The following is a 25,604-nucleotide window of genomic DNA, read 5'->3' on the forward strand; positions in this document are numbered from 1 at the left end:
ATTACCATTCCCACCTCCAAAAAAAGATTCACAAAATTTTAAAAGATAGATAATATTCATTGCTAGTAAAGGTGTGGGAATACGAATATATCTATACACTTATACTGGTGCATAGTTTGGAACACCCTTTTAAGGTGGAATTTAACAGTATATTTCAACACTTAAAGCATACATTCCCTTTGAACCAGGAATTCTACTTCTAAGAATGTAGGCATTCACACTTACATAAAAAGTTCTATATGAACTATAGAACATTCTATAAGAATGTCCACTGTAGATGATTTAAACAAGAATATGGAGACAACCTAAACATCAATCCTTAGGGAGAGGTTAAATCACTTACGGTAATCCATACCACAGAAGAGTACAATACAACCTAAAATATATATGAAACGAAATGGAAATTTCAAAAAATCCATATTTTAGGGGAAAAACTAAATCACAAAATATATTCCAATTTATGTTTAAGAAATAAAAGCCCATATATGTTTGTGAATGCACAGATAAAGGTCAAGAAGAACATTCTGGAGAGAACAGTAGAATGGAGGAATGGACGGGATAAATGGACAATCATTTTTCACTTAAGTATATAGTTTGATTTTTCCCCCCACACAAAGATGAATTACTTTTATAATTTTAAAAATGAAAAACATAATGTGACATGCGGCATGTGACTAGCTGGTAAAGCAACTTAATAAGGAAAATAGATCCAGTGGCTTTTCTAAAGCCACAGCCTAAGCTAATAAGTATTTAATAAAGACTACTACTAAACATCTCTTTTGTTGTTAGCTATCCTCACATATGCTTTACACAATGCCCAAAGGGACTGCATTCACCTGTGCCCCTTGCTGGTAGGGCAAGCCCACTTACAGCATTCATGCTGCTCAAAGCTATACTCAAAGATTTTTTCTTTGCAATGCAGGAATCATGTCAACTGACACTGCACATCTTTATATCTTTAATCTTCTTAAAAAGTTTTTAAAACCTACAATCAATGTTCACCATTCCTGATATGAATGGTTGTAATAAAATTTAAGTGACTGAGAAAACAATGAGGACAGAGAGTAAGAAATATTTTGACCCGTAATTTAACTAAAACTTGGCTTTCATTCATTGTTTCTTAACACAGTGTACTCTTTCAACATTTTCTCAAGAGCATAAACTATTTTTGGAATTTTCCCTCTTTGTTATATAACAAGTATTTCCTTATAACAAATTCTTTCTGATGACTGTTTATAACATTCTTTTACTTCTGCAACCAAATCTCTCCAAGTAACTTTCAAGTGGTTTTTTTGTCCCATCATTTTCTCCAATATCAAAGAGACGACTAATATAGCAAACTGAGGCGAAGCTTCACTTCTGAAGGTACATATAAAATAATAACAAACATTTGCTTCCAGTAGAGTACCCCTTTTTGTATCTGAGGTCAAGAAAGAAGGTACTAATTCATTTTGACTACTGGATGATTAAAACTGAGCCTTTTTTTATGACTTGCTGTTACGGGCTGAATTGTGTCTCTGTGTCTCACCCCCCACCCAACCAAAATTCATATGTTTAAGTCCTAACCCCAGTACCTCAGAACGTGATTGTATTTGGAGATAGGGTCTTTAAAGAGATAATTAAGTTAAAATAAGGCCATTATGGTGGGCCCTAATCCAAATGACCAATGTCCTTATAAGAGGAGGAAATTAGGATGCAGATACGTAGCTCACGTATCTTTTCCTCCCAAAGAGGAGAAGACAACTATCTATAAACCAAGGAGAGGGGCCTCAAAAGAAACCAAGCCCGCTGACACCTTGATCTCAACTTCTAGGCTCCAGAGCTGTGAGAAAATAAATTTCTGTTCAAGCCACTGTTATGGACTGAGTTACATCTTCCCAAAATTCATAATTTGAAGCCCTAACTCCCAATGTGACTATATTTAGAAACAGGACATTTAAGGAGGTAATAAAGGTTAAGTGAGGTCCTAACAGCGGGGCCCTAAGCCCATAGGACTAGTGTCTTTTCTAGAGAAAGGGAAACCAGAGATCCCTCTCTTCCACGCATGCACAGAGAAGAGGCCTTGTGAGGACGGAGCGAAAAAACTATAAGCTGAGAAGAGAGGCCTCACCAGAAACCAACCCTGATGACACTTTGATCTTTGACTTCTTGCCTCCAGAAATGTGAAAAAATAAATTTCAGTTATTTAAGCCACCCAGTCTGTGGTACTTTGCTACAGCAGCCCGAGCAGACTAATACACTTGCCAATCAAGTAATTTAAAAAGCATTTTTGCTTTCCATGTCAGAGAAGACAAAGCATTTAAGCACCCACTGAAACAATAAAACCACAGCCCAGTTGATGGAAGCTTTTCATAACATCTTTCTCACCTTCTTAAAGAATGTTGCAGGTGCCATTTCAGATCCACTCAGTGTTCGCAAGAGGAACATTGGCCAAGATGATGTGTTCATCTGGTACCCTATTTTATAAAATAAAGCAGAAATCATTTTTAAAAAGCCTCCCTGTGATATTACAGCAAGTTGGTATTAAAAAAAAAGTTTCATTTACCATTCTCCTCCAGAGAATGACTTTCTTATTGAGGAACTCAGGAAATGGGCAAGAGGAGCTGGTGCACCCTCCAATCAGTGCTACTGTATCCACTGTACTATTAGACAAGAATGCTACAGTGGGGGTAGAAATTTTCATCTTAAAGAAGGCACTAGCTAGGGTTCACCAACATACACATATATGTTGGGAATGGGCCATAATACTAGGAGAAATCCAAGCCAGAGCCCAGGAGAGCTTCCATTCCCCATCAACAACCACACACGCAGGGTAAAAAGGCTGCAAAAGACTTCCAGTCCCTCTTTTTCCTCAGAGCCCCTGCCTTATTTCCTTTCCGAAAGACAGTTTTCTGTCAAACTCAGCAAATGTACACTTATGATGGTGCATTTCACCATATGTAAATTTCGCCTCAAAAGGAAAAAAACCTGTAAATAAACAGTGAACTCTAGTTAATGATATGCATGCGAACGTATTTAGGAGAAATGCACTGATGTCAATAACTTATCCTGAAGTGCATTTAAAAATATGATGGACTGATGAATCGACAGGAGGACAGATGGACAGATAAGTGATAAAGCAAGTATAGTAAAATGATAACGGGTAGAGCCTAGGTAGTGGGTATGTGGTGTTCACTGTAAAATTCTTTCACCTTTTTTGTAGGTTTGAAATTTTTCATACATTATGTTGGGAAAAAAGACAGCTCTCACTTTAGTAATCTTTGCTCACACTAAATGATCTTATCTTAGAACTTGTTATCAGATACTATCAAAATAGACTCAACAGGTGTCTTCTCTAGAGATCTCATCAATTAATGGTGAATATCACAGCATCTGGCATGTGCAGTGGGGAGCAGGGGTCTGCTAGTTTTAGTATTTTCTGGGGGCAATCTGTTACATGCAACACTTGCCTCCCTTGATGCCAGAATTGGTGAGAACTTGGCATGCATCCCTGATGAATACATGCATTAAGATAGGGAGGCACATGAATCACATTGGCAATGGGTCCATCAATAGGATAAAATACGCAAGGAAGTTCAGACAGAAAGTCATCTTATAATAATCATGTACCAAAACACCCTTAATCTGACTAGGAAAATAATTGTTGCTAGGGAAAAATGGGGGAGGGTTGTTACACACTCTCTTAAAATAAATCAGTATTATTAGTGATATCTAATAAATAGTTATCCACAGCATGGATTCTCCACACTGTGGTTAGAATAGTGCATAAGAATCATTCTCTGGTCCTTATGCCTTTCTCTTAACCCCCATCTTATCCTATTACATGATGTACCATGATTTTCTTTTTTAATTTAGCATTTTTCTTAATTCTTTAATTGCCTAAAGTCAAACATAGATTAAAAGGTCAAAAAAGATCAAAGTGCATGTTAAAAATTCAAACATAGATAAAACTAATCCATGATATTAGGAAGTCTGGACAGTAGTTACCTTTGGGAAGGAGGAGGATATGACTGGGGATCAGCAGGAATGGGGGGCTTCTAGGGTGCTGACAATGTTCTATTTCTTGATTTGGGTGTTGGTTATACAAGTGTGTTCGTTTATAAGCTGTACACTTTTCTCCATGTATGTTGAAACTTTAAAAAAACCTTTTAGGGACTTCCCTGGTGGCGCAGTGGTTAAGAATGCGCCTGCCAATGCAGAGGACACGGGTTCGATCCCTGGTCCAGGAAGATCCCACATGTCACGGAGCAACTAAGCCTGTGTGCCACAACTACTGAGCCCACACGCCACAACTACGGAAGCCCGCGTGCCCTAGAGCCTGTGCGCCAACTACTGAGCCCACGCACTCTAGGGCCCGTGTGCCGCAACTACTGAGCCTGCATGCTGCAACTACTGAAGCCCGGGTGCCTAGGGCCCGTGCTCCGCAATAAGAGAAGCCACCACAATGAGAAGCCCGCGCACCACAACGAAGAGTAGCTCCCGCTCGCCACAACTAGAGAAAGCCCGTGCGCAGCAACAAAGACCCAACGCAGCCAAAAAAAACCAAAAAAAACAAAAAAAAAACCTTTTAAATAATAACCTTTAAGGTTTAAATAAATAAACTTTTTAAAAAGGAAAACGAAATAAGTTGTGTTATATTAAAATGGAAACTATTCAAAAGCGCCTGGTGAGCAAATAGGCAAAAATTGCATTTTTTTATTATGTGCTGTCAAAATACACACTAATCAGCATGTATTGCTATGTATTTCATATTTTTAATTAATAAACTCTAAAAGTAATTTGAAAAAAGAATGATTATAAATCTGGTTATGTGTTTGAAATGCTGACAATCACAATAGCTATGTTTCCTTTAAACAAAATACAAACACATAGTATCATGTTGTAAACAGAGAAATAAAATCCAAACAGGGAAGCACTAAGCCTCAGGTTTATATTATGTCTCTTACAGAATTCTGTATGATTTAAGAAATATTATAAAAATAAACAACAAAAAGTGTGAATGATATGAAGAAAGAAAAGGGGAAAAGCATAAAACACATACACCCTAAACCATCTTCTTGGAATAACACATCTCTGATTAGTTTTTTCAAATATTTTAAACCAAATTAGGAATAAGTAACAATTACAGCAAGGACAGTATAAAAAGATATTGCTAAAAGAGTAGTTATTATTATCTTACATTTTTGGTTCTCAGGGAATTTTTCACTAGTAGGAGACAAAAAAATCCATTCTCTCACTGTGCTTTATAATAGAGAATTTTCATTTTTAGCATTGTAAAGAAGAAACAAAAACCGATACCCACCATTCACTCAGAATGTAGAAGTAATAAACTAAATCCTTATATTCTACAGAATACCATGGTACTCTTTAAAAGAGAAAATTTTTGCACAAAATTAGTGTCACAGACTTCTTACCTTTTAAAAACTTGGTCAAAATTGAGAGCTTTGTATTAAAAACCTTTGCTGAAGAGTTCCATCCATCTCCTCCTTTTCAAAGATCTACAGGTACTGACTCCTACCCCTCTCACTATGACTTCTTCCCACATAGGTGTAATGAAATTCCCAAGTCTGAAACTGGAGTCCCAATGTAAAATCATACCCTTCTGCTGTGCTCATCCCCATACCAAAAATGATGAATGGCTCATTAGACAATATTGAGGGAGGAAGTGACTCATATCAAATGCTACAAACTTCTCCCCCAGAAGGGTTTCTGAATCTGCATGTGTAATCCAGTAGAGCTGCTTTTGACATTTCAAGTTTTAAGGCAGAATGAGTCTTGCTCCGGAGTGGGGAACCTTTAGCACACAAATGCCAAATATGTACTTAGGTGAAACTCTATAACATATGGTACTGAGTTACTTTCTCAACATTCTCCACAGTAACCACCTGACTATCTATTTGTAAGAATGCCCAGAAGAAGAGATTTTTAAAAGGCCAGTTAAAATTATTTCTATTGAATATTACATTAACAAGAATATGTTATTTTAAAAACTGTTTATCCTTACCCAGTGGAGGCTGAAGTAAGTCCCCCTCCTTTTCACATGTCCCAACAGGCTGTATGTCCGGAGAATCAACAAGCCGCCAAAAATCATTTCTGTTGTCACTACCGTCCAGTCTTAAACGTAGCCTGGCACCAGTAATTCCAACGACTGTGGCGATACATATTGAAGTCATATTGCGAGGGTCATGGGCTTCCAATTTCATACCAACTTTGAAGTCATTAGCTGGTGGAATCTTGGACTATATATATACACACATATAAATAAAATTTTGTTAAAACCCATCAACTGTAAGAAAATCAAATGGTCAGTTACGTTACCAGAATACGCGAGGAACGTTTTAAGTAACAGTCACAGCAGTTGGTGAACAAAGTAAGAGCTATAAGGGTTAAGAAAAAGATCTTCTCCAAACCCTCTCCTTGGCTTGACATGCAGCCTGACTTGGCTGCCCACTGCTGGTCTTACTCATCTGCCCACTTCCAGGCAACCCAAATACAGCCTCAAAAATGCATCCTGAGTGGCTTTCTAAAATAAGAATATGATTAGGCCATTCCCCTTAAAATAAGCCGAACGGCAGCTCACCACTGCCTAACATAAAGTCCAAATCCTCAGTACAGGTTAAAAGCCACCGCACCTTAATCTCATTCCCATACTATCACTTCTACCCACTTTGTGCTTCAGCCACCCCATACCATCCCTTAACACTCAGGTTCTTTTACACCCACGTGCCTTTGCTTTGGATGTTCTCTCTGCCTGGAATATCCCTCCCCTCATCCCAACCACCTCAGATAGCCACCTCTTCTGTAAGCCCTCCCAGTATACTTATCACACTTTTCATAATTAATTATTTACGTGTCTGTCTTTCTCTCCAGATGGGCAGTCATAAGAGCTTAGTATATCTGACATAAAGTAAATTCTTAATGAATGGATGCAAAGAGACCATCTGGTTCTTAAGCAGCACTACCACAATCCCACTATCTCCTCACACTACTAGAACCTAACAATCACACAGGCACCCTTCAACAAGTTAATAGTTTACATCAATATATACAACATGACATCTACAGAATTTTGGCATACCTGTCTGAAACACTCTGAAGGAGCACTTAAAGATCCAGTCTCTTTCAAGTAATTTTCCCAGTGAAAATCATCTGGAAAAAAACACGCAAAAATAGTTTTGTTGTTTCCTTTTTTTGGCCATGCCACGCAGCTTGTGGGATCTTAGTTCCCCGACCAGGAATCGAACCTGGGCCCACGGCAGTGAAAGTGCCGAGTCTTAACCACTGGACCAGCAGGGAATTCCCATTAATACATATAATATGTATACTAACTTTCAGGAATAAAATGGGTTTTAGTTCCATATCTCTTCAAAGAAATACTTCTTAAAGAACAGATTCAAATTTCCTGATCTACATTTGACTACCAGCATGGAAATAAAAAATAAGACAACTTCCTGATAATAATAGCTCTGATATAAATTACAATCTAGATCATCTTGATGTAATGAAGACTGCAGCACAGTGATTCTGAAAATGTGAACTCTAGAAATAACTAAAGGACTTTTTATAGAGTAATAGCAAATTCTACTCATATGTCTCAAATATAAATTTACTCAAGACGTGTTTTTACCATTTCATCCCATTACTGTGAAGGCGTTTGTTTTTCACAGGGATCTAAAGGTGTTTAGATGTGTGGTAGAGCAGAAATAAAGCAATACTTTGTGGAAAGAAAAACTCTGAGAACCAGCATTGTTTCTCAACTGACTCTCAGATCCCCATCCAGGGTGTTAAGAATACGGTAGCAGAACAAAGCAGAAACCAGTCATCAGTGCAATGACTGATATGCATTGTTGTAATTATCTATATTTTCTACAAACTCTTGCTGTCCTTTCTCTCACTTAGTCTTCATGATATATTATGCTAGAAGAGAAGGTCAGAAAGCAGTATACTTTGCCTGGACACGTCAATTCACTGTGCCAGTCACACTGCCAAGACACTGAAAGACTTGATAGCAGTATTAAAGGTACTATTAATTCATACAAAGTTTAATTCTCATCAACCATGAGGTTTTTTCTATACTCTTGTCTAATTTCCTCACTATAAAAATATTGGGTTCGAGAGTTCCCTCCCTAGGGGAATCTGTGTTACTAGCCTCTTATATATCCTTCAAAGGATATAACAGTTCCACTTACACACTGCTAATAAATGTTTAACAGCCAACTTTCCAGAAAATACAAACAAACAAAAAGCCTGACTGGTAGTGTTTGCAGATTTCTGTGGTGTAAATACTACCACCATGTCTGACTGCAAGGTGCCAAGGTAAAGTCACCAACCACAAAGTGGGGAAGAAATGTGTACCACTGGCTCTCCCAAGCCGATGTGAGCCAGCTTCAGAATACCACTGTTACCTGAAAGTATGCATTTATATGTGTATGTACACATATTATATATGGTATTAAGCATGTCATATGTAACACTGTATACCCTTTTAGAGATTTTTCCACTAAAAAAAAAAATACTGGGTTTAATTCTTCTTCCAGATAATGTAAAGCAAGCACTACCACAGTGCTGAAAGGTATGCAGCAGAATGTCAAGAACACAGGCTCTGGAGCTGAACCTGCCGTCTTTCAGTCTGACTCTGCCTCTTACTAGCTATGTGACCCTGAGCAAGTCATTTCACTTTCTCAGCCTCAGTTCCTTCATCTATAAAATGAGGAAAGTAATACATATGGTAAAAGGTAATTTGAGAACTAAGTGAAGTAGTATACATGCAAGTAACTCAATAAATGGTTTATGTTATTATTCTAAAACTAAATGTCATAGTTGTGCCTAAACTTAAGAATACTGGATAGCTTTATTAAAAGTGAAAACTGAGATCTGTGGCTCCAAAATTTAACTGACCAGGTTATTTCAGTGACCTCCTAAGCACTAACCTGACAATCAAGAGACCCAAGGTTCCAACTGAAGCTCTACCACCATACGATCTTGGAGAGCATTACAAAAGAAGAACAAAACAAAACATGAATGGGGGAAAAAATCTGACTAGGATGTCATTAAGGAGCCACCATACCAGGAAGAAAGGAGTATAAGTTGAAAATAATGACTGAGAAATCAAAACCATTTCACAATTATACCTCAAAGAACTTAATTAAGACTCTTCCACAAACCAGTTACATTTGTAAAATTTTTCAATGACATTGGAAAATACTTTATCCAACACAATTTTTAAAATATGCTATTACCATTTGTGTCTTAATGGGCTATAATTGGAACTAGCAAATCCTTTATACCAGTGCTCCATAATACGATTATTTTCTATTGCACTACTAGTTAATTTAACCTTTGGAGCCTTAATTTTTTTCTTTATTCATAAGGCAAAAATTTTCAGTCCACAGAACCGTTCAGCTTGGTTGCCCATATGATGAGAGCCTGCCAATAACATGGGGGAAACACACATAGCAAAAGGCTTTACTAATTTAGATTTGATACATCTACAGTATCACAGCTGGAATTGCTGACCAGGAGCCAAAATAGTCAAAGTCACAGACAAGCATGAAGTTCCCGTCTGCCTCTGCATCTTATCCTCACTGACAGATTTGGTGGGGGGGGGGGGGCGGATTTACCCTCTCTCAGAAAGGAGCCCTGGGAACTGATAGGCCTGTTCATGAGACAGATGTACATACATAACTTTGTGATCTGACTGTTACCTGCACATGTCTATTGTCCTTCTTGTTTGATTTGTACTCTATTCTAGTCCATACATTAACCCAAACACCTTTCAGCAAACTGAACATAATCTATGAGGCCCCCCAGTCTTCTCCAGAGTCAATCAGAATCATAATGTCTTCTACCAGTGCTGGGTTTGGGTTCAGAGGCTATGTAAAGAAAATGGGCAAAATATCTAGAGCTCGAAGCTTCTCAGCTGAATGATCAGCACCCAATACCTCATAGCATTTATCACAACTGTAACTGGGCATTTGTTTAATGTCTACTTAAGCTCAAAGACAGCAAGAATCATATCTGTCTTATTCATCAATGGATTCCCATAGAAGGTCACCAGTATGTGTCAGGCACTGTACTAGGTACTGCAGATGCAGCAGTTAATAAAACAGACAAAAATCCTGGCTCTCTTGGAGCTTACCTTCCAGCAGTCACTCACTGATTTCTAAAATGAGATGTTAGAGTCAGGGCTCTGAGAAATATCTGCAGATGTCTGTCAATTTGATTAAGTAATATCATTTTTCATCAGAATTTCTCAAACAGAGAGTTTGAGAATTTTGAAAAGTTACTAGTTTCAACCTTTAAGAATATATTTTTTCAAATTTATTTTCATGAAATTTCCAGAATAGGAAAATCTATAGAGACAGAAAGTAGATAAGTGGTTGCCTAGGGAGAGGCACTGGGAGGAAGTGGGGAGTGGCTGCTAGTTGGGTACAGGATCTCTTTTTAGGGTGATGAAAATGTTCTAAAATTGATTATGGTGATGGTTACACAACTCTGGGAATGTACTACTGAGAACCACTGAATTGTATATTTGAAATGGGTGGATTGTATGATATATGAATTATATCTCAATAAAACTGTTATATTAAAAAAATAGAAAGGAATTTGTAGGGATAAGGAAGAACATTCTAACCTAACGGCCTCCAATTCCTTTGGAGGGTTTTGTGGGTTGGAAGGAAGACCTGAGGAACAAAATAAGGCCAATGAGAAAGAGAGCTAAGGAAACACTGAGGACACAGCTACAGTGAGAAAGAATGACTCCATGGGGATTACCTCTATAGGCAATCTTCCTGTAGGAACAGAAAGTCATGGGTGAACTACTTACTCCAAGAGTAGGGCTGGCAGGGCATGTACAACAGAAAGACAAGGGGCAAGAGGTTTGCCTGGAAATCTCTGGTAAACACAGTAAGTTTGCTGTAGTATTTTTTTAATTCAGCCTTTTGTCTATGTATGACTTATTTTCTCATTTTCCTTAAGAGCAGGTGCAATGGGTCAGATTCTATCTCCTGAGTCTCTGATGTAGTGCTATATACATGCTGTTCACAATAAAAAAACTTAAAACATGAATTAATAACTCAGACTTCATAAATAAAGTTAACATTTACTGAACATTTACTATAAGCCTAGGCATTATATTAGGTGCTTTACACTCATTTTCTTTAATTCTAATAGTTCCACGAGGTAAGTAGTATTATCCCTGTGCTACACAGGAGAAAAAGGAGACTAAGAATGTTGAGTAATTTGCCCAAGGTCACAAGGCCAGTAAAGAATGAGGCCAAGATTCTAGAACAGGTCTGTCAGACCCCCTCAATGCCTAAGCTTTAATCCACTGGACTGTCTTTTGACCATCAAAAAAGGACTTTCACATTGACTCTAGTGTTAGAAGGGTTTTTATTAATAATCAAATTATTTTAAATTGGTAATTCATGGTAATTAATAACTATATATCTTTAATTTGGCAACATTTGCACTGAAATACAGGGTTATCTTTTAACTTAATCCCTCTCTATGTGAAACCAAGGTAAAATTTTCAAAATTAAATACTATCTTTTTGACCTTTCCTATTGCTTAGATTTTATATTTACAGGAGCTTACTATACAGAGATTATACCAAAAGCAATAAGAAAAGAGTTCATATCAACACTGAGTGAGGAAGAAAAATATGTTGTACTGAACTAATTTAAAACCTACCATTTTGCACAGAAGATGTGCCTGACTGAGGAGCTTTCTCTTGATTCTCCTTCTTTGCATCCGTTGACTCTTAAAAAAAAAGAAAGAAAGAAAATAGTGAGAAATAACAGAAGGCCAGAGCAACAGTTTGAAAGAGTACTTATAAAAACCATAAACTAAAACTATTTTCTAATGGAAGCCAGTTTTAATTTTGTAATTAATATCCTCATTTTCTGCATAGGACTTCACTTTCCAATATATAATGTACCTTATAATTTGCTTATTTGTTTATCATATGTCTCACTTCACTCAAATGTAAGCTCCAAAAGATCAGGAATTTTTAAATTTTATTTTGTCTCCTTCGTTCACTGCTGTATCCTCAGTGCCTAGAAAAGGACCTGGCATACAGAACACCCTTGAGCATTTGTTAAATGAATGAACGAACAAACCAAAATGAGCTGAGCTGATCCTTACAATGTTCAGATTAATGTGCCTCAGAAATAAAGTGCATGCTTTTGAGAATTTAAAACAAAAGGGAAGCTAGAATACAATGTAATTCAATGGACTAGGCAAAGTTTTTCTCTGTGCTAGGCTGAGGAACTCAAACAGTACTGGACCTTGGGACTTCAACAAGTCTAAGATGTATTTCATCCACATTTATTACAGTATATATTTCTTAAATGACTCATTTAAAAATTAATCATAATACTATTATTATGCTGAATAATTAACCAAAATTCTTTAATATTATCAAATAAGTAGTCAGTATTCTCATTTTCCCTATTGTCCTAAATATTTTAAATGTGTCTGTTTCAATCAGGACCCAAATAAAGTCCATACAGAGCAATGGCAGATACATTTCTTAAATTTCTTTTGATCTATAGACTCCTCCTCCTCCTCCTTCTTTTTCCCCCTTCCCCTAGCAATTTTTTTGCCGATGATACCAGTTCAGAGATTTCCAGTCTGGAGTTTGCTGACTACTTCCTCATGATGCTGGGTTCTTCTGGTCCTTATATTTTCTCTAAATTCGTATTGCTATTTCGAGCCAGAAGAGCTTAACCAGATTCAGGTTTGGCTTTTTTGGGAGGAGGAGAGAAGATGACTTCATAGGTACTTCTCACAGGGGGTTCCTAATATACCTAGTTCTCGCTCTTTTTGTGATATGAGCCGCCATGGATGATTATTGCCTAGATCCATTAGTTCATTAGTGGCTGCAAAATGGAGGTATTCTAATTATCATCCTGTCTTTATTAGCCAGAAAACTTCTATAGAGAGAAACCTCCCCTCTTCAACCATTCAGTTACCTTGAGGTAGAGCTCACAAAGGGAAGTCACAATCAACACTTTGTTCTTTTCCTTTATTTTCTAGTTTTCAAAATAATGAACTGTACCCGTGGGACTTCCCTGGCGGTCCAGTGGTTAAGACTCTGTGCTTCCAATGTAGGGAGCATGGGTTCGATCCTGGTCGGGGAACTAAGATCCCACATGTCGTGTGGCCAAAAAATTTTAAAAATTAAAAAAAAAAAAAAAAAAGAATCGTATCCATACCATTCTCCACAGATGACAAATAAGTTTTGCTTTGTTTTTTAGTATCATTATGAACTAATGAATTTAACCACACTTGATGTGTTTCCATCTATTGCTGTTTTACCCTTACTGATGCTTGAATTGTCAAGTGACAAGCTTCTTAAAAAAGAATCTATGAATGATGCCAGGTGTACCATTTAAGGTAACAGATCTACTTTCTGGTTATGACTGAGTGACTCTTCAAGATACGTGAACACTCAAAAGGGATGTATGGGCTGCTCTCTATTTAAATAATTTGGCTAGTATGAAGACAGTACACATTTATATTTACTAAATAGTTCTACAGTAAGATTTTCTAATAGGAAAGAAAGTGAAATTATAAAGGCCTGGTTCCTGCTCTAGGGAAGCTAAGAATCTAGGTACAGAGACTATACTAAACTAATACACTTGACAATAATGGAAATAGCAGAGCACAACATTCAGCATGCAGCCAGGAGAGACAGAAGACTTAAACTGGGTCTTGAAGGAAGAACAGGATTTAGAACAATAAAGGTATGAAGAATGTATTAACGGGAAAGAAAATACAACTCAAAACAGAGGGTGCAAATGAGTGTGGCATATTCATGGGACAGTGAGCAAACTTCTCACTAGAGCAGGACAGGATGAAGCATTTTTTAAATCACCCATATTAGAGTAAGAAAATCTGGACTGTGATCTTGGCTGTCACAGATTGTTATATGACCTGTTCACTTAACCTCCCTCAGTGTCAGCTTTCTCATTTATAAAACTAAGAAGGGAAGACAAGATCACCTTTAATAGCTATTCAGTTCTAAAATTCCAATTCTAAGCACCTAATGTCTTCTATAACTTTATTTTTAAAAAGGCTTTTTTTCCCCCATTCAATCTACCAAAAGATACTCATTCCCAATGAATAACTGAAAATATTTATCATCTTTAGACAAGTAAATCTTACCTTCATTCACTGTTTGCCCCATGGTATCCCTCTCTGGTGTTCTTTCCTACAAGGTGAAAAATCAATTACTACCTCCTTTTAACGTAATACATTTCTGAACGGTGGTATTATTACAAATCAGCTATAATGGGACTACATCAAACTAAAAAGCTTTTGCACAGTGAAGGAAACTATCAACAAAATGAAAAAGCGACCTACTGAATGGTAAAAGATATTTGCAAATAATATATCCAATAAGGGGTTGACATCCAAAATATACAAATATCTCATACAACTCAACATCAAAAAAACAAACAACCCGATTAAAAAATGGGCAGAGGATGTGAACAGACACTTTTCCAAAGAAGATATACAAATGGCCAATAGGCACATGAAAAGATGTTCAACAACACTAGTCATCAGGGAAATGCAAATCAAAACTTCAATGACATACCACCTCACACCTGTCAGAATGGCTATTATCAAAAAGACAACAGGGGCTTCCCTGGTGACGCAGTGGTTGAGAATCTGCCTGCTAATGCAGGGGACACGGGTTCGAGCCCTGGTCTGGGAAGATCCCACATGCCGCAGAGCAACTAGGCCCGTGAGCCACAACTACTGAGCCTGCGCGTCTGGAGCCTGTGCTCCGCAACAGGAGAGGCCACGATAGTGAGAGGCTCGCGCACCGCGATGAAGAGTGGCCCCTGCTTGCCACAACTAGAGAAAGCCCTCGCACAGAAACGAAGACCCAACACAGCCAAAAATAAATAAATTAATTAATTAAAGGAAAAAAAGACAACAAATAACAAGTGTTGGTGAGGGTGTGGAGAAAAGGGAACCCTCGTGCACTGTTGTTGAGAATGCAAATTGGTGCAGCCACTATGGAAAACAGTATGGAGACTCCTCAAAAAATTAAAAATAGAACTACTGTACGATCCAGCAACCCCACTCCTGGGTATTTATCTAAAGAAAACAAAAACACTAATCAAAAATATATATGCACCCCTACGTTCACTGCAGCATTATTTACAACAGCCAAGATATGGAAGCAACCCAAGCGTCCATAAACAGATGAATGGATAAAGAAGATGTGATATATATACACAATGAAGTATTACTCAGCCATAAAAAATAAAATAAAATCTTGCCATTTGCAAACAACATGGATGGACCTAGAGGGTATTATGCTAAGTGAAGTAAGTCAGACAAAGACAAATACTGTATGATTTCTTATATGTGGAATCTAAAAAAACAAATGAACAAACAAAACAAAACAAAAACAGTCATAGATACAGAAAACAAACAGGTGGTTGTCAGAGGGGAAGGGGTTGGGAGGAAGAGAGAAAGGTAAGGGAGATTAAGAGGTACAAACTTTCAGTTGCAAAAAATGAGTCACAGGTATGAAATGTACAGTGTGGGGAATACAGTCAATAATTATGTAATATCTTTGTATGGTAACAGATCATGATTGTAACTAGACTTATCGTGGTAATCATTTTGAAATGTACAGAAATATGGAATCACTATGTTGTGTAACAGGAACTAACATAGTATTGTAGGTCAATTACACTTTAAAAACAAAGAAAGAAACAAACTCATAGAAAAAAAGATCAGATTTAATTATCAGATCAGATAAATAAATAAATAATTATCTAGCAAAGCAGGATAAAATACAGGCTCTTTGGGAAGTTAGGAGGTACTGTGAACTGGGAATATAAAAGAAGCCTTCTCAGAGGAAATGGTAGGTAAACTGGTACTTTAAAGGTGAGCATTTCAATGAGCAGAGAAGACAGAGAGGAATTTCAGGCTGAAGGTACAAAATGAGTGGACACTAAAGAAGAGCCTGCCTCCTCTACTTGATTATGAAATGCTGGAGTTGCTCAGGTTCCTTCTGGGCTCTCATCTCCCTCTATAGTCTCTCAGGAGCCACCCATACACAGACGACTTGCAAAGCATTATCTTTCCTTCCCAGACTTCTCCTCTGAAAGTCAGATTGAAATAATTAAATGGATTGGCTATTTGATACCACTGGGAAGATGCTGTCAATTAAGGACTATAGCCTAGCAGCAAAAGAAAAAGTGAAATATATAGAGAGTGCTGAATCGAAGCAGAAAGTAAAGGGAGATGAGCTGTAATCCAGGTAGGGAACAAAGGCACTTAACCAACTCTAGTCAGAAAGTAAAAAGCTGTGAATTACATTAAAGTTAAGTCCCATTACTACACAAAGGGATTCAGTTCAAAAAAACTGAGGGATGGGTCACACATAGAAGATATACCCAGGTTCCTATGTCCTTCTCTAAAATCTCTAACCCATAACTGAGTTCTGAATCTCAACTGGTATCAATTCCTCCCATTAGTTGAGTAAGTGATTTTGTAAATCCTAGAAGGTGAAAATATATGTTTAGAAATAATTAAAACCAAATCTTTTTTTATCTTTTTTTTAATTGAAGTATAGTTGATTTACAATGTTGTGTTAGTTTCTGCTCTACGGCAAAGTGACTCAATTATACACATATATACATTCTTTTTTATACTCTTTTCCTGAAGACCTAAATAAAGAAATCCATGTACCATGTTCACAAGTTGGAAGATTTCTTGGATAGGGATAAAAATGCACTAATCACAAGAGAAACTGGATTTAACCATGATTAAATTTTCTGTTTATCCAAAGGTACTGTTTGGATTCTACTGGAGTAGTATTGGCATCAGGGCAGACATATAGATCAATGGAACAGAACAGAGAGTCCTGAAAGGTCCACCTATATATGGTCAATAGATTTTCAACAAAGCGCCAAGGTAATTCAGTGGAGAAAGGATGGTTTTGGTTTTTTGCTTATTTTTTCAACAAATGGTGCTGGAACATATCTACATACAAAAAAAAAAAAAAAAAAAAAACCTGCAATGAGGTACCACCTCACACATGTTTGTGTGCATGCCTTATCTCCCCTACTAGATAAGCTTTTGGGGGCAGTATCACGTCTGGTTCACCTTTGTATTCTGCAGTGTCTATCCACCATGTCTATCACATAGTAGGGCCCCCAAAATGTTTGCTAAATGAGTAAATCTGTTGTGCTACAGTATACTTATACCTAAACCATATAGTCCCAGAACATTGTGGTTTTTTTTTTTTTTTTTTTTTTTTTTACATTGTGGTTTTTTAAAATAATTTTGGTGACGTTTTCTTTTGGCTGTCATTGTTCTCCATTCTTTTCTGCAATGTCTACTCTGCTGTCTTAGTTTACCCACAAATCTAGATCAGTGGGCCAAGGAGAAAGTTCTGTGAGATATGAGATAGTCCCCCACTCCCCACATCTCCCTCCTTCCCAACATCTGATACACCTTCATTTTTCTTACTCTGAATTTGACTTCTAGGATGTTTGAAGTCTCAAAAAGACAGGCCCCAGTACAAATGTGTTATTATTACAGGTATTTTTCCAGGGAGAAGAACAACTAGATATACTATGCTGTACCAGAATTCAGTTTATAAATTGCAACTACATAGCAGTTTGAACTAAAACATGCGTTTTAAACCAATATTCACAAAAAAGGGAAAAGACACAGTCCCTACACACAAAATAATTTAACTGCAAAAATATTTCATTATATCCCCTTGAGCATAATCAATAGCATAAGAAGTTTCAAGGCTAAAAGAGGTTTACATATATGTCTGCTGGTAGTTTTAAAGAAAAGGTTGAAATAAGTGACTAAAGTTATACACACACATAATTCACCACAGACTATTAATGAAATAACACAGGTAGAACTTTTTTTCTTTTTTAGTCTATCTTGTTATAAAGACACTGTTTTCAAATTTGAAAAACAAACAAAAAAGTTCTTCTTTATTGCTCAGTCAATATGCAAGAGAATGATAGAGAAGTCTAAATTAACTGCATAAAACAACACCTTTAAGTTTTTCATTTTGACTTGAAAATAGTTTATTATTTTCATTTCAAGAAGTACTTCACATTTATACCTAAATGCAAAAGCACTTGACTTAATTGAAATATATTATAGCTATATGTTTTCCTTTGACAAAGAGAAGCTGGCTCTTCTAACTAAAAATTTGCTCCTGGTAAGATGATTATCTTAACAGGTTTACAAAGTGTATACAGTTGGCTCTCAGTATCCATGGATGCAGAACCCACGGATACAGAGGGCCGATTGTGCTAAGCCATTTTATATAAGGGACTTGAGCACCCATAGGTTTTGGTATCCGAGGGGGTCCTGGAACCAATACCCCACAGATACAGAGGGACAACTGTAGGATATCCATCGCACAGCTATACATAACTTGTTGAATTGGACATGATTCATCACTTTAAGATTTCACAAGCATCTACTCTATTTACTTGGTATTCAAATTTCCCCATTTTCTGATATATTTATAAATGTAATCAGAAAAAATCTAAATTCTAATGTTGTAATTACTTTTAATAATAAGATCCCATCTCTGAATTGTGAATAGTCAATATTAAGAATGAACATTTTTAGGGACTTCCCTGGTGGTCCAGTGGTTAAGACTCTGCGCTCCCAATGCAGGAGACCCAGGTTCGACCCCTGGTCAGGGAACTAGATCCTACACGCTGCAACTAAAAGATCCCGCACACCGCAACTAAGACCCAGTGCAGCCAAATAAATAAATAAATATTTTGTTAAAAGAATGAACATTTTTAGTAGTGAGAATGTATCAAATCAAGCCTTCTGGAGGAGCAACTTTAATTATGCTTTAATAAAGTCTACCCCCAACGACTTAGAAATTAATCTTTTTCTGTGTTAAAGCAAACCCAAGAAGAAAACAACTATTTTCAAGAATTTTTAATTTATCTAAAAAATTATAGTCTCCAGGGCTTCCCTGGTGGCTCAGTGGTTAAGAATCCGCCTGCCAATGCAGGGGACACGGGTTCGAGCCCTGGCCCAGAAAGATCCCACATGCCGCGGAGCAACTAAGCCCATGCACCACAACTACTGAGCCTGCACTCTAGAGCCCGCATGCCACAACTACTGAGCCCGCGTGCCACAACTACTGAAGCCCGCGCGCCTAGAGCCCGTGCTCTGCAACAAGAGAAACCACTGCAATAAGAAGCCCGCGCACCTCAACGAAGAGTAGCCGCCGCTCGCCGCAACCAGAGAAACCCCGCGCACAGCAATGAAGACCCAACGCAGCCAAATAAATAAATAAATAATAGTCTCCAAGTTAAATAATTAATCCCTTACAATTTTAAAACAATATATGTGAATGCTATGGATTTAGTTAAGAAGTGAGTCATTCAGAAAACAGATAAATGAAAAACAAGTCAAGAGTTGCCAAAATCCCAGTTTATAGTTGTAAATTCCTAAGGTTTTAAAGCACAGCCACAGGCTAATTGCCCAAAGACCTGTTGCCCACCGACATTTGCAGAGGACTGAAGTTAATAGCAGGGCATGTCAATTTACCACAGGCAGCTCTCAGTGCGACATTTTGACAAAAGAACTGGGTCAGGTTACAGCCCATTCCTATTATCACAGCAGTCTAGATTTATGGTTTCTAACACTGGCCCTACAAGAAATAATGGAAATGATGACAACAACAATCCCTGCTAGACAACAGATTACAGAAAAGCATGCAATAAACCACAATCTGAAGTGACCAGAAAACTAAACATCCCTGACAATGCTTAAAACATGAGGCAGGTGTTAGTAAATTACCCATTTAAACATTTCTACAACCTCTCAAAACCTCAGCACAAAAAATCTCAAATCAGAGTTTCTAGTCTAAAGCCAAGCAATATACAAAGGTATTTAAATTACTGAGTACTATAGTTTAATTCTTTTAGTAACCATCAAAGACAATGTAGTTCATTTGAACAGATTTATGAAACTCTACCAAATTAATAAAAAATAAAGAGAATAATGAACATTACTTTTCAAATAACTTTAAAGTATACTGGAAAACACTCCAAATAATACTTAACATCTTTCAAAAGAAAAAAAAAAGGCAGTTTCACAGCAAAGGGCACAAGTTTACAACTGCATTCAGAGAGGCAAGAGAACTGCAGAAAATAAACACGTGATTCATTCACTGCTTAATTTAAAACTAAAAGAAGTTTGTCAATACATTTGCTTAAAAGACTATGTCAAGGCTACAAGGTACATACCAAGCAAACGGAGCTGTTTGTCTGGACTTCAACACCAGTTAATCCTTATGAGAAACAGAGGTCGAGAAAAATCAAATATGTATTCTAAACCCAAAAAGCGAAGAGAGTTCCACCAACTTTCCCCTGAGAAAAGAAAGCATCCTCAAGATATGCCCTAAAATTGCAATATATCTGCCCCTCCTGAAGTTTACAATGGCATGTTACCACAAAAGGTGGGTACTCTCTTTCCGCTCTTACAACAATTTGCTCCTATAAACTTAGGAAGGGGCGGAGCCACAGCCATAAACACAGGTCACAAGTAGTAGGTAGTCAAATGCTCTCTACCTTCAAATGTTTCCCAGCTCATTACTCATACAAAGCTTATCTTTTTTTTTTCTTTAACTCCTTGGTTAAATAATGAATTCACCTAGTCTATGTCAGATGAGTATGAAATTCAGTTGAACAGCACCATCATATAAACTGCTTATAGGAGCCTCAAATCTTTCACTGTTAACACAGTAAGATATTCTCATTTCTTATGCTAAAACCTTTCCATCACATGCCTAAAAAATGAAAGTAAGAGAAAGGTTTAGGGATATGTGTTTAGTAGAAATCACTTAGCATAAAAAGCACAAGTAGTATTATTTCTAAGGTAGCCAAGGTTTACTTATTAGACAACGTAAAGACAAAATAAGCAAAAATGCCTTACTCATGAAAACCAAACAACATATGCATATTTCAAATCATAGATGGTTTCTGAAATTTTCTAAAGTTATCCTGCTTTAAGAATGGTCATCTCTGCTATCTTTTAAAAAATGAGATGTTATCGCTACAGTAAAGTCATTTCTACTCTTAGAGTAACCAAAGCTCAAATTAGTTAGAGCCTGGAAAACTTATCACTAAATTATACCAACCTATTTTAGTCTAAGAGCAGTGGTTTCTCTTATTTATTTCCCCAAGACGAAAGGATTATAAAGATTAAGACTCCAAGACGGGACTTCCCTGGTGGCGCAGCGGTTAAGAATCTGCCTGTCAATGCAGCGGACACGGGTTCGAGCCCTGGTCCGGGAAGATCCCACATGCCGCGAAGCAACCAAGCCCATAAGCCACAACTACTGAGCCCACGCGCCATAACTACTGGAGCCTGCGCGCCCTAGAGCCCGTGCTCCGCAACAAGAGAAGCCACCGCAATGAGAAACCCCCGGCAACTAGAGAAAGCCCGCGCGCAGCACCTAAGACCCAACACAGCCAAAAACAAAAAAAGACTCCAAGCCAAGGAAGGGTAAACTTTTTCTTTCAAAATGACCAACATTTGCCATTTTCAAAATTTCCACATCTTTGGTTCCTGAAATCATCAATCACTTCAAATTCTAAGATATTATGTAGTAATTTTCAGATACTAATAATGTTCCTTAAATTCTTAGGGGCACTTGATTTGCTCACTCCAAACTACAAAATATCTGGCAATGGCAGACCAATATTCATACCATAGCCTCATGGCTCTAACGTTGATGGCTAGCAGAGTTCACTTTGTTCATATCTTATATATCCTAAAAACCAGGAATATTACTAGGAGGAGACAATGAGACTCCCAGGGAGGTGACCTAATAGAGAACATGACCTCAGATTTCCATTCACAACTGGAATGAAAATTGACCTGGCCTAAAGGGAAAAAAAGCAGCAGAGTAACCTGGCAAAAAAAAAAAACTAGAGGTGACTAATAACTCAAACAGCAGAGGATCCTTTGCATCCTCCAGTGTTCCAGTTACCAAAGTTCCAACAGTCATTTCTATTAACCCAAACAGAGGGGCAGTAAAATATTCAAGTGAAGTTTTCCTCCTCCCTCCCTCTCTCCCCACCCTGCAAGAGCTCAAACTAAAATTGGGATTTGGATCTTCCTTAAGTGGAAAAAGGGGCTACGTCATTTTCATTCAAAAAATTTGGCATTTACTCAGCCTTCTCAAGGCACTTTACTATCATCAATTATTTCTCAGTGAGAGAGTGCAGGATTACCCTGACCATTTCACTGATGCGGAAACAGACACCAACAGCAAAGGGAACAGGGGCAGGAAGAGGGGCGATAGGAAGCATCTGGGAGGAACAGGCAGGCAGCTAAAAAGGAACAAACCCAAAAGAAAATGAGAGTCACATCTGGCTTATAGCTGACCATCATAACCCTTGTTATTTTTTAGCTCAGAGAGATTTCTGAAACGTTTTGAAAAAAGAAAGTGCTCTAAATTATCAGTTCATATCTTGTTGCAGCCTAAACTTCTTGGTCATAGAAGTAAAGTTACTTAGCATTAAAAACTACCCACTATCCAGAGCCCATACTGATTTCAGTTTATACCAGTAATTCATTTTCTCTCTCAAACCTAACCAGTAAGTTACCTGTTTGACCCAGAAAACAATCTCTCATAAAAATATATCTTTATATCAACATAATCATAACAAAAGAGGCACAAAGTTAATATTACATAAGTCAGAAATAATTCACAGTTACACTCAAATTTTGTTTAGAGAATTATGGCCAAAACATTGACTCCCTGAATTTGCCATTGAAATAAGAGGACTACTTGTTCTACATTCGTATTGATTTTAACTATAACCTTGAAATTTTCAGGAATAAACTACTAATGGGAAGCCTTAAACACTCCCAGAAACCAGCACACATAGCAGTAGGTTGAACTGAACCCCATACTACAGGCAGCACAGATAGTTAATAAAAATGTGCTGACTGAAGCATAAATCAAAAAGACTGACCAACTGCCTCATGAGAAAAACCACCTCTTTAAGACTGACTCCAGGGGCTTCCCTGGTGGCGCAGTGGTTAAGAATCCGCCTGCCAATGCAGGGGGCACGGGTTCGAGCCCTGGGCCAGGAAGATCCCGCATGCCGTGGAGCAACGAAGCCCGTGCACCACAACTACTGAACCTGCGCTCTAGAGCCTGCGAGCCACAACTACTGAAGCCTGCGAGCCACAACTACTGAAGCCCGCGAGCCACAACTACTGAAGCCAATGCGCCTAGAGCCCGTGCTCCGCAACAAGAGAAGCCACCGCAATGAGAAGCCCGCGCACCTCAACAAAGAGTAGCCCCCGCTTGCTGCAAATAGAGAAAGCCTGTGCACAGCAACGAAGACCCAACGCGGCCAAAAATAAATTAAAAAAATAAATTAAAAATAAAAAATTCTATCCGACTGTTTTGAAGAATATGGATAAAGACATAGCCAAACAAATACAAGGCATCAGGTGAGAACTCAAACTTTTCTCAAAATCCCAATTGGACTCAATTCCAAAAGCTATTTTCACATTCCTGCCATTAAATATACAAAATCACAAACATAGTGAAAGAACATTCATCCTTGGAAATACATTATTTAACGCGTAATTTAAAAAAAGAATGGCAAGAAGGGCAAAACTGTCATTACTGAAGAACATTTCCAAGCACTGTTATTGAGAAAAATTAAATATGAGTCTATGAACTATTGTTATAATACAATTGCTTGTCATAGGAAGTTGTACTCCATAAATGTTATACATCTTATAATACTCTTTCCCCAAAATAGAAATATGAATAGCTCTGGGAGCATTAAAAATGCAACAGCATCTGCAGTTGTTTTCCGGAAGAAAACCAGCTCCAATAATTTCGCAAATCATATGATCAGAAGGAAGTATTCACTTTCCCTGCCTCAGTTTTCCCCTCCAAACCGACCCATTCACTTCTAGAGATGTCTGTCCTAAAGTCACCCTATAGGTACGTCATAAATGTTAATCTTCTAATTCTTCAAAGAAGAGGCTAACACCAAATTGTAATCACACTTTATACTGAACGACAAACGTATTAAAACCTTTTTTTAAAAAAATCAAGACCTTAAACGGGAACCTGTAACTAAATACCTGTGCTGCCCTAACATTTGGGGTGGGGGGGCGAGGGGAAGGCGGCGCGAATTTTCAGCTCAGCCCTCAAAGCAACGTATAACCTCAAGACGCAAAATCTATTAAATTCGCCTACTCGCTCTCCCCCTGGCGATTCACACTAGGGTGTAGCACAACCAATATCCAGGTGGAAAAAGCGAGAACGGTATCTCAAAGTGAAGGCAACAGTGGTCCTTTGACCCAGTCATGCCGCGAGAGCACGGCGGCCGCCTCTCCGCTCCTGGGGAGAGCTGGAGCCCGGCTCTCCGGCCCCCACTCCCACCCGCACCCCACCCCCAGGGCGGGCCACGCCTTCCCGCCCCGCTTCTCCCCCGAGGGCGAGCCACCGGCGCTGCCCCCCACCCAACCGCCTGGAGCCCCGGGCCGCGAGTCCAACGGACACCTGGCACCGGGAGCCGAGCCCGCGCTCGGCCACAGGCGCATCCTTCCGCACTGACGTTTACCTCCCAAACTCCAAAAGTTATCTCACAAGTCCCCGGAAGGCTCCCGGGCGAGTTTCAGCCCAGACCACGCAAAACCATCCCTACTCCTCAGCCCCGCCGCCCACCCGCGCTGTCCCGGGACCCCAGCCCGGCCCCATCCACGGCCGGAGGATGCTCTGGAGGGTGCTGTCCGCGATTCGGGTCAGGGGACGACTGGGGAAGAGAGGCCCGGCGCCCGAACGCCGCTGGCGGGATGGGCCGGTGTCCGGCGACCGGGCCCCGGGTGAGTGTGAGGGGCGTCGCGGAGAGCGCTACGTGGGGCAGGGGAGCCCCGGCCTTGGGGGTGAGGCCGCCAAGGGGCAGGGGAGCTCTGGCCTCGAGGGTGAGGCCGCCGAGAGTGGGTGACCGGAGTGCGGGGCCGAGCTGGGGCCGGACCCCGCGGGGCGGTGAGGGGGCGTTCCTCGCGGGGGACGCGCCGCCGAGGACTCCCACCCGCCCGCGGACAACGGCCAGAGCCCAGACGCCACAGCTGCGCCTCTCTGGTACTCACGGGGCCTGGAGTCGCCACGCACCTCGAGTCTCGTCGGCGAAAAGAGCGAAATTCTGTCACACTGGTCCAGCGAGCCGGTACCGGTCTTCACACCGCCGCCGCCATGTTTGAGAAGCCGCGCGCGGAGCCGCGCATGCCCCGCAACCGCCACCGCTGCCCCGCCCCCCGCCCCGCTGCCCGCGTGCCCTGGGGTTGCCGCAAGCTTGCCCTCTGACCGCCGCCGCGTGCGGGGCCAGAGCCCGGGGCTCAGACGGAAGCCCGCGCGGGCGGTGGCGAGCGATGAGACTCTGCGACTCGGGGAAAGCCCTTGGCAGTTTTCCCTCATCCTCCCCCCGCCCCAATCTGCCCTCCCGCCAAAAAAAAAAAAAAAAAAAAAGGCAGTCGCAGCCCATGCACCCAAGACCGTGGTGGGCCCCCAATTGGGAACCCAGGGTCCG

At 39.3% G+C, this 25,604-nt stretch overlaps 1 protein-coding gene across 3 annotated transcripts in view; it reads right to left on the reverse strand.

Moving 5' to 3' along the window:
• Positions 1 to 25,260, reverse strand: part of SCML2 (Scm polycomb group protein like 2) — a 75,787-nt gene extending 50,527 nt beyond the window's left edge. For 2 of the 3 annotated variants that reach the window (XM_061178053.1, XM_061178055.1), the window contains exons 1-6: positions 25,168 to 25,260; positions 14,170 to 14,215; positions 11,692 to 11,760; positions 7,079 to 7,149; positions 6,005 to 6,239; positions 2,368 to 2,456 (exon numbers count right to left, since the gene is read on the reverse strand). In XM_061178053.1, the coding sequence (XP_061034036.1) occupies positions 2,368 to 2,456; positions 6,005 to 6,239; positions 7,079 to 7,149; positions 11,692 to 11,760; positions 14,170 to 14,191 (486 nt within the window). In that variant the 5' untranslated portion in view covers positions 14,192 to 14,215; positions 25,168 to 25,260. The remainder of the gene's footprint in view (positions 1 to 2,367; positions 2,457 to 6,004; positions 6,240 to 7,078; positions 7,150 to 11,691; positions 11,761 to 14,169; positions 14,216 to 25,167) is intronic. The other variant, XM_061178054.1, reaches the window with a different exon arrangement.
• Positions 25,261 to 25,604: the final 344 nt, after the last annotated feature.

Source organism: Eubalaena glacialis, chromosome X (assembly GCF_028564815.1).
Source record: "Eubalaena glacialis isolate mEubGla1 chromosome X, mEubGla1.1.hap2.+ XY, whole genome shotgun sequence".
NCBI classification, from domain to species: domain Eukaryota; kingdom Metazoa; phylum Chordata; class Mammalia; order Artiodactyla; family Balaenidae; genus Eubalaena; species Eubalaena glacialis.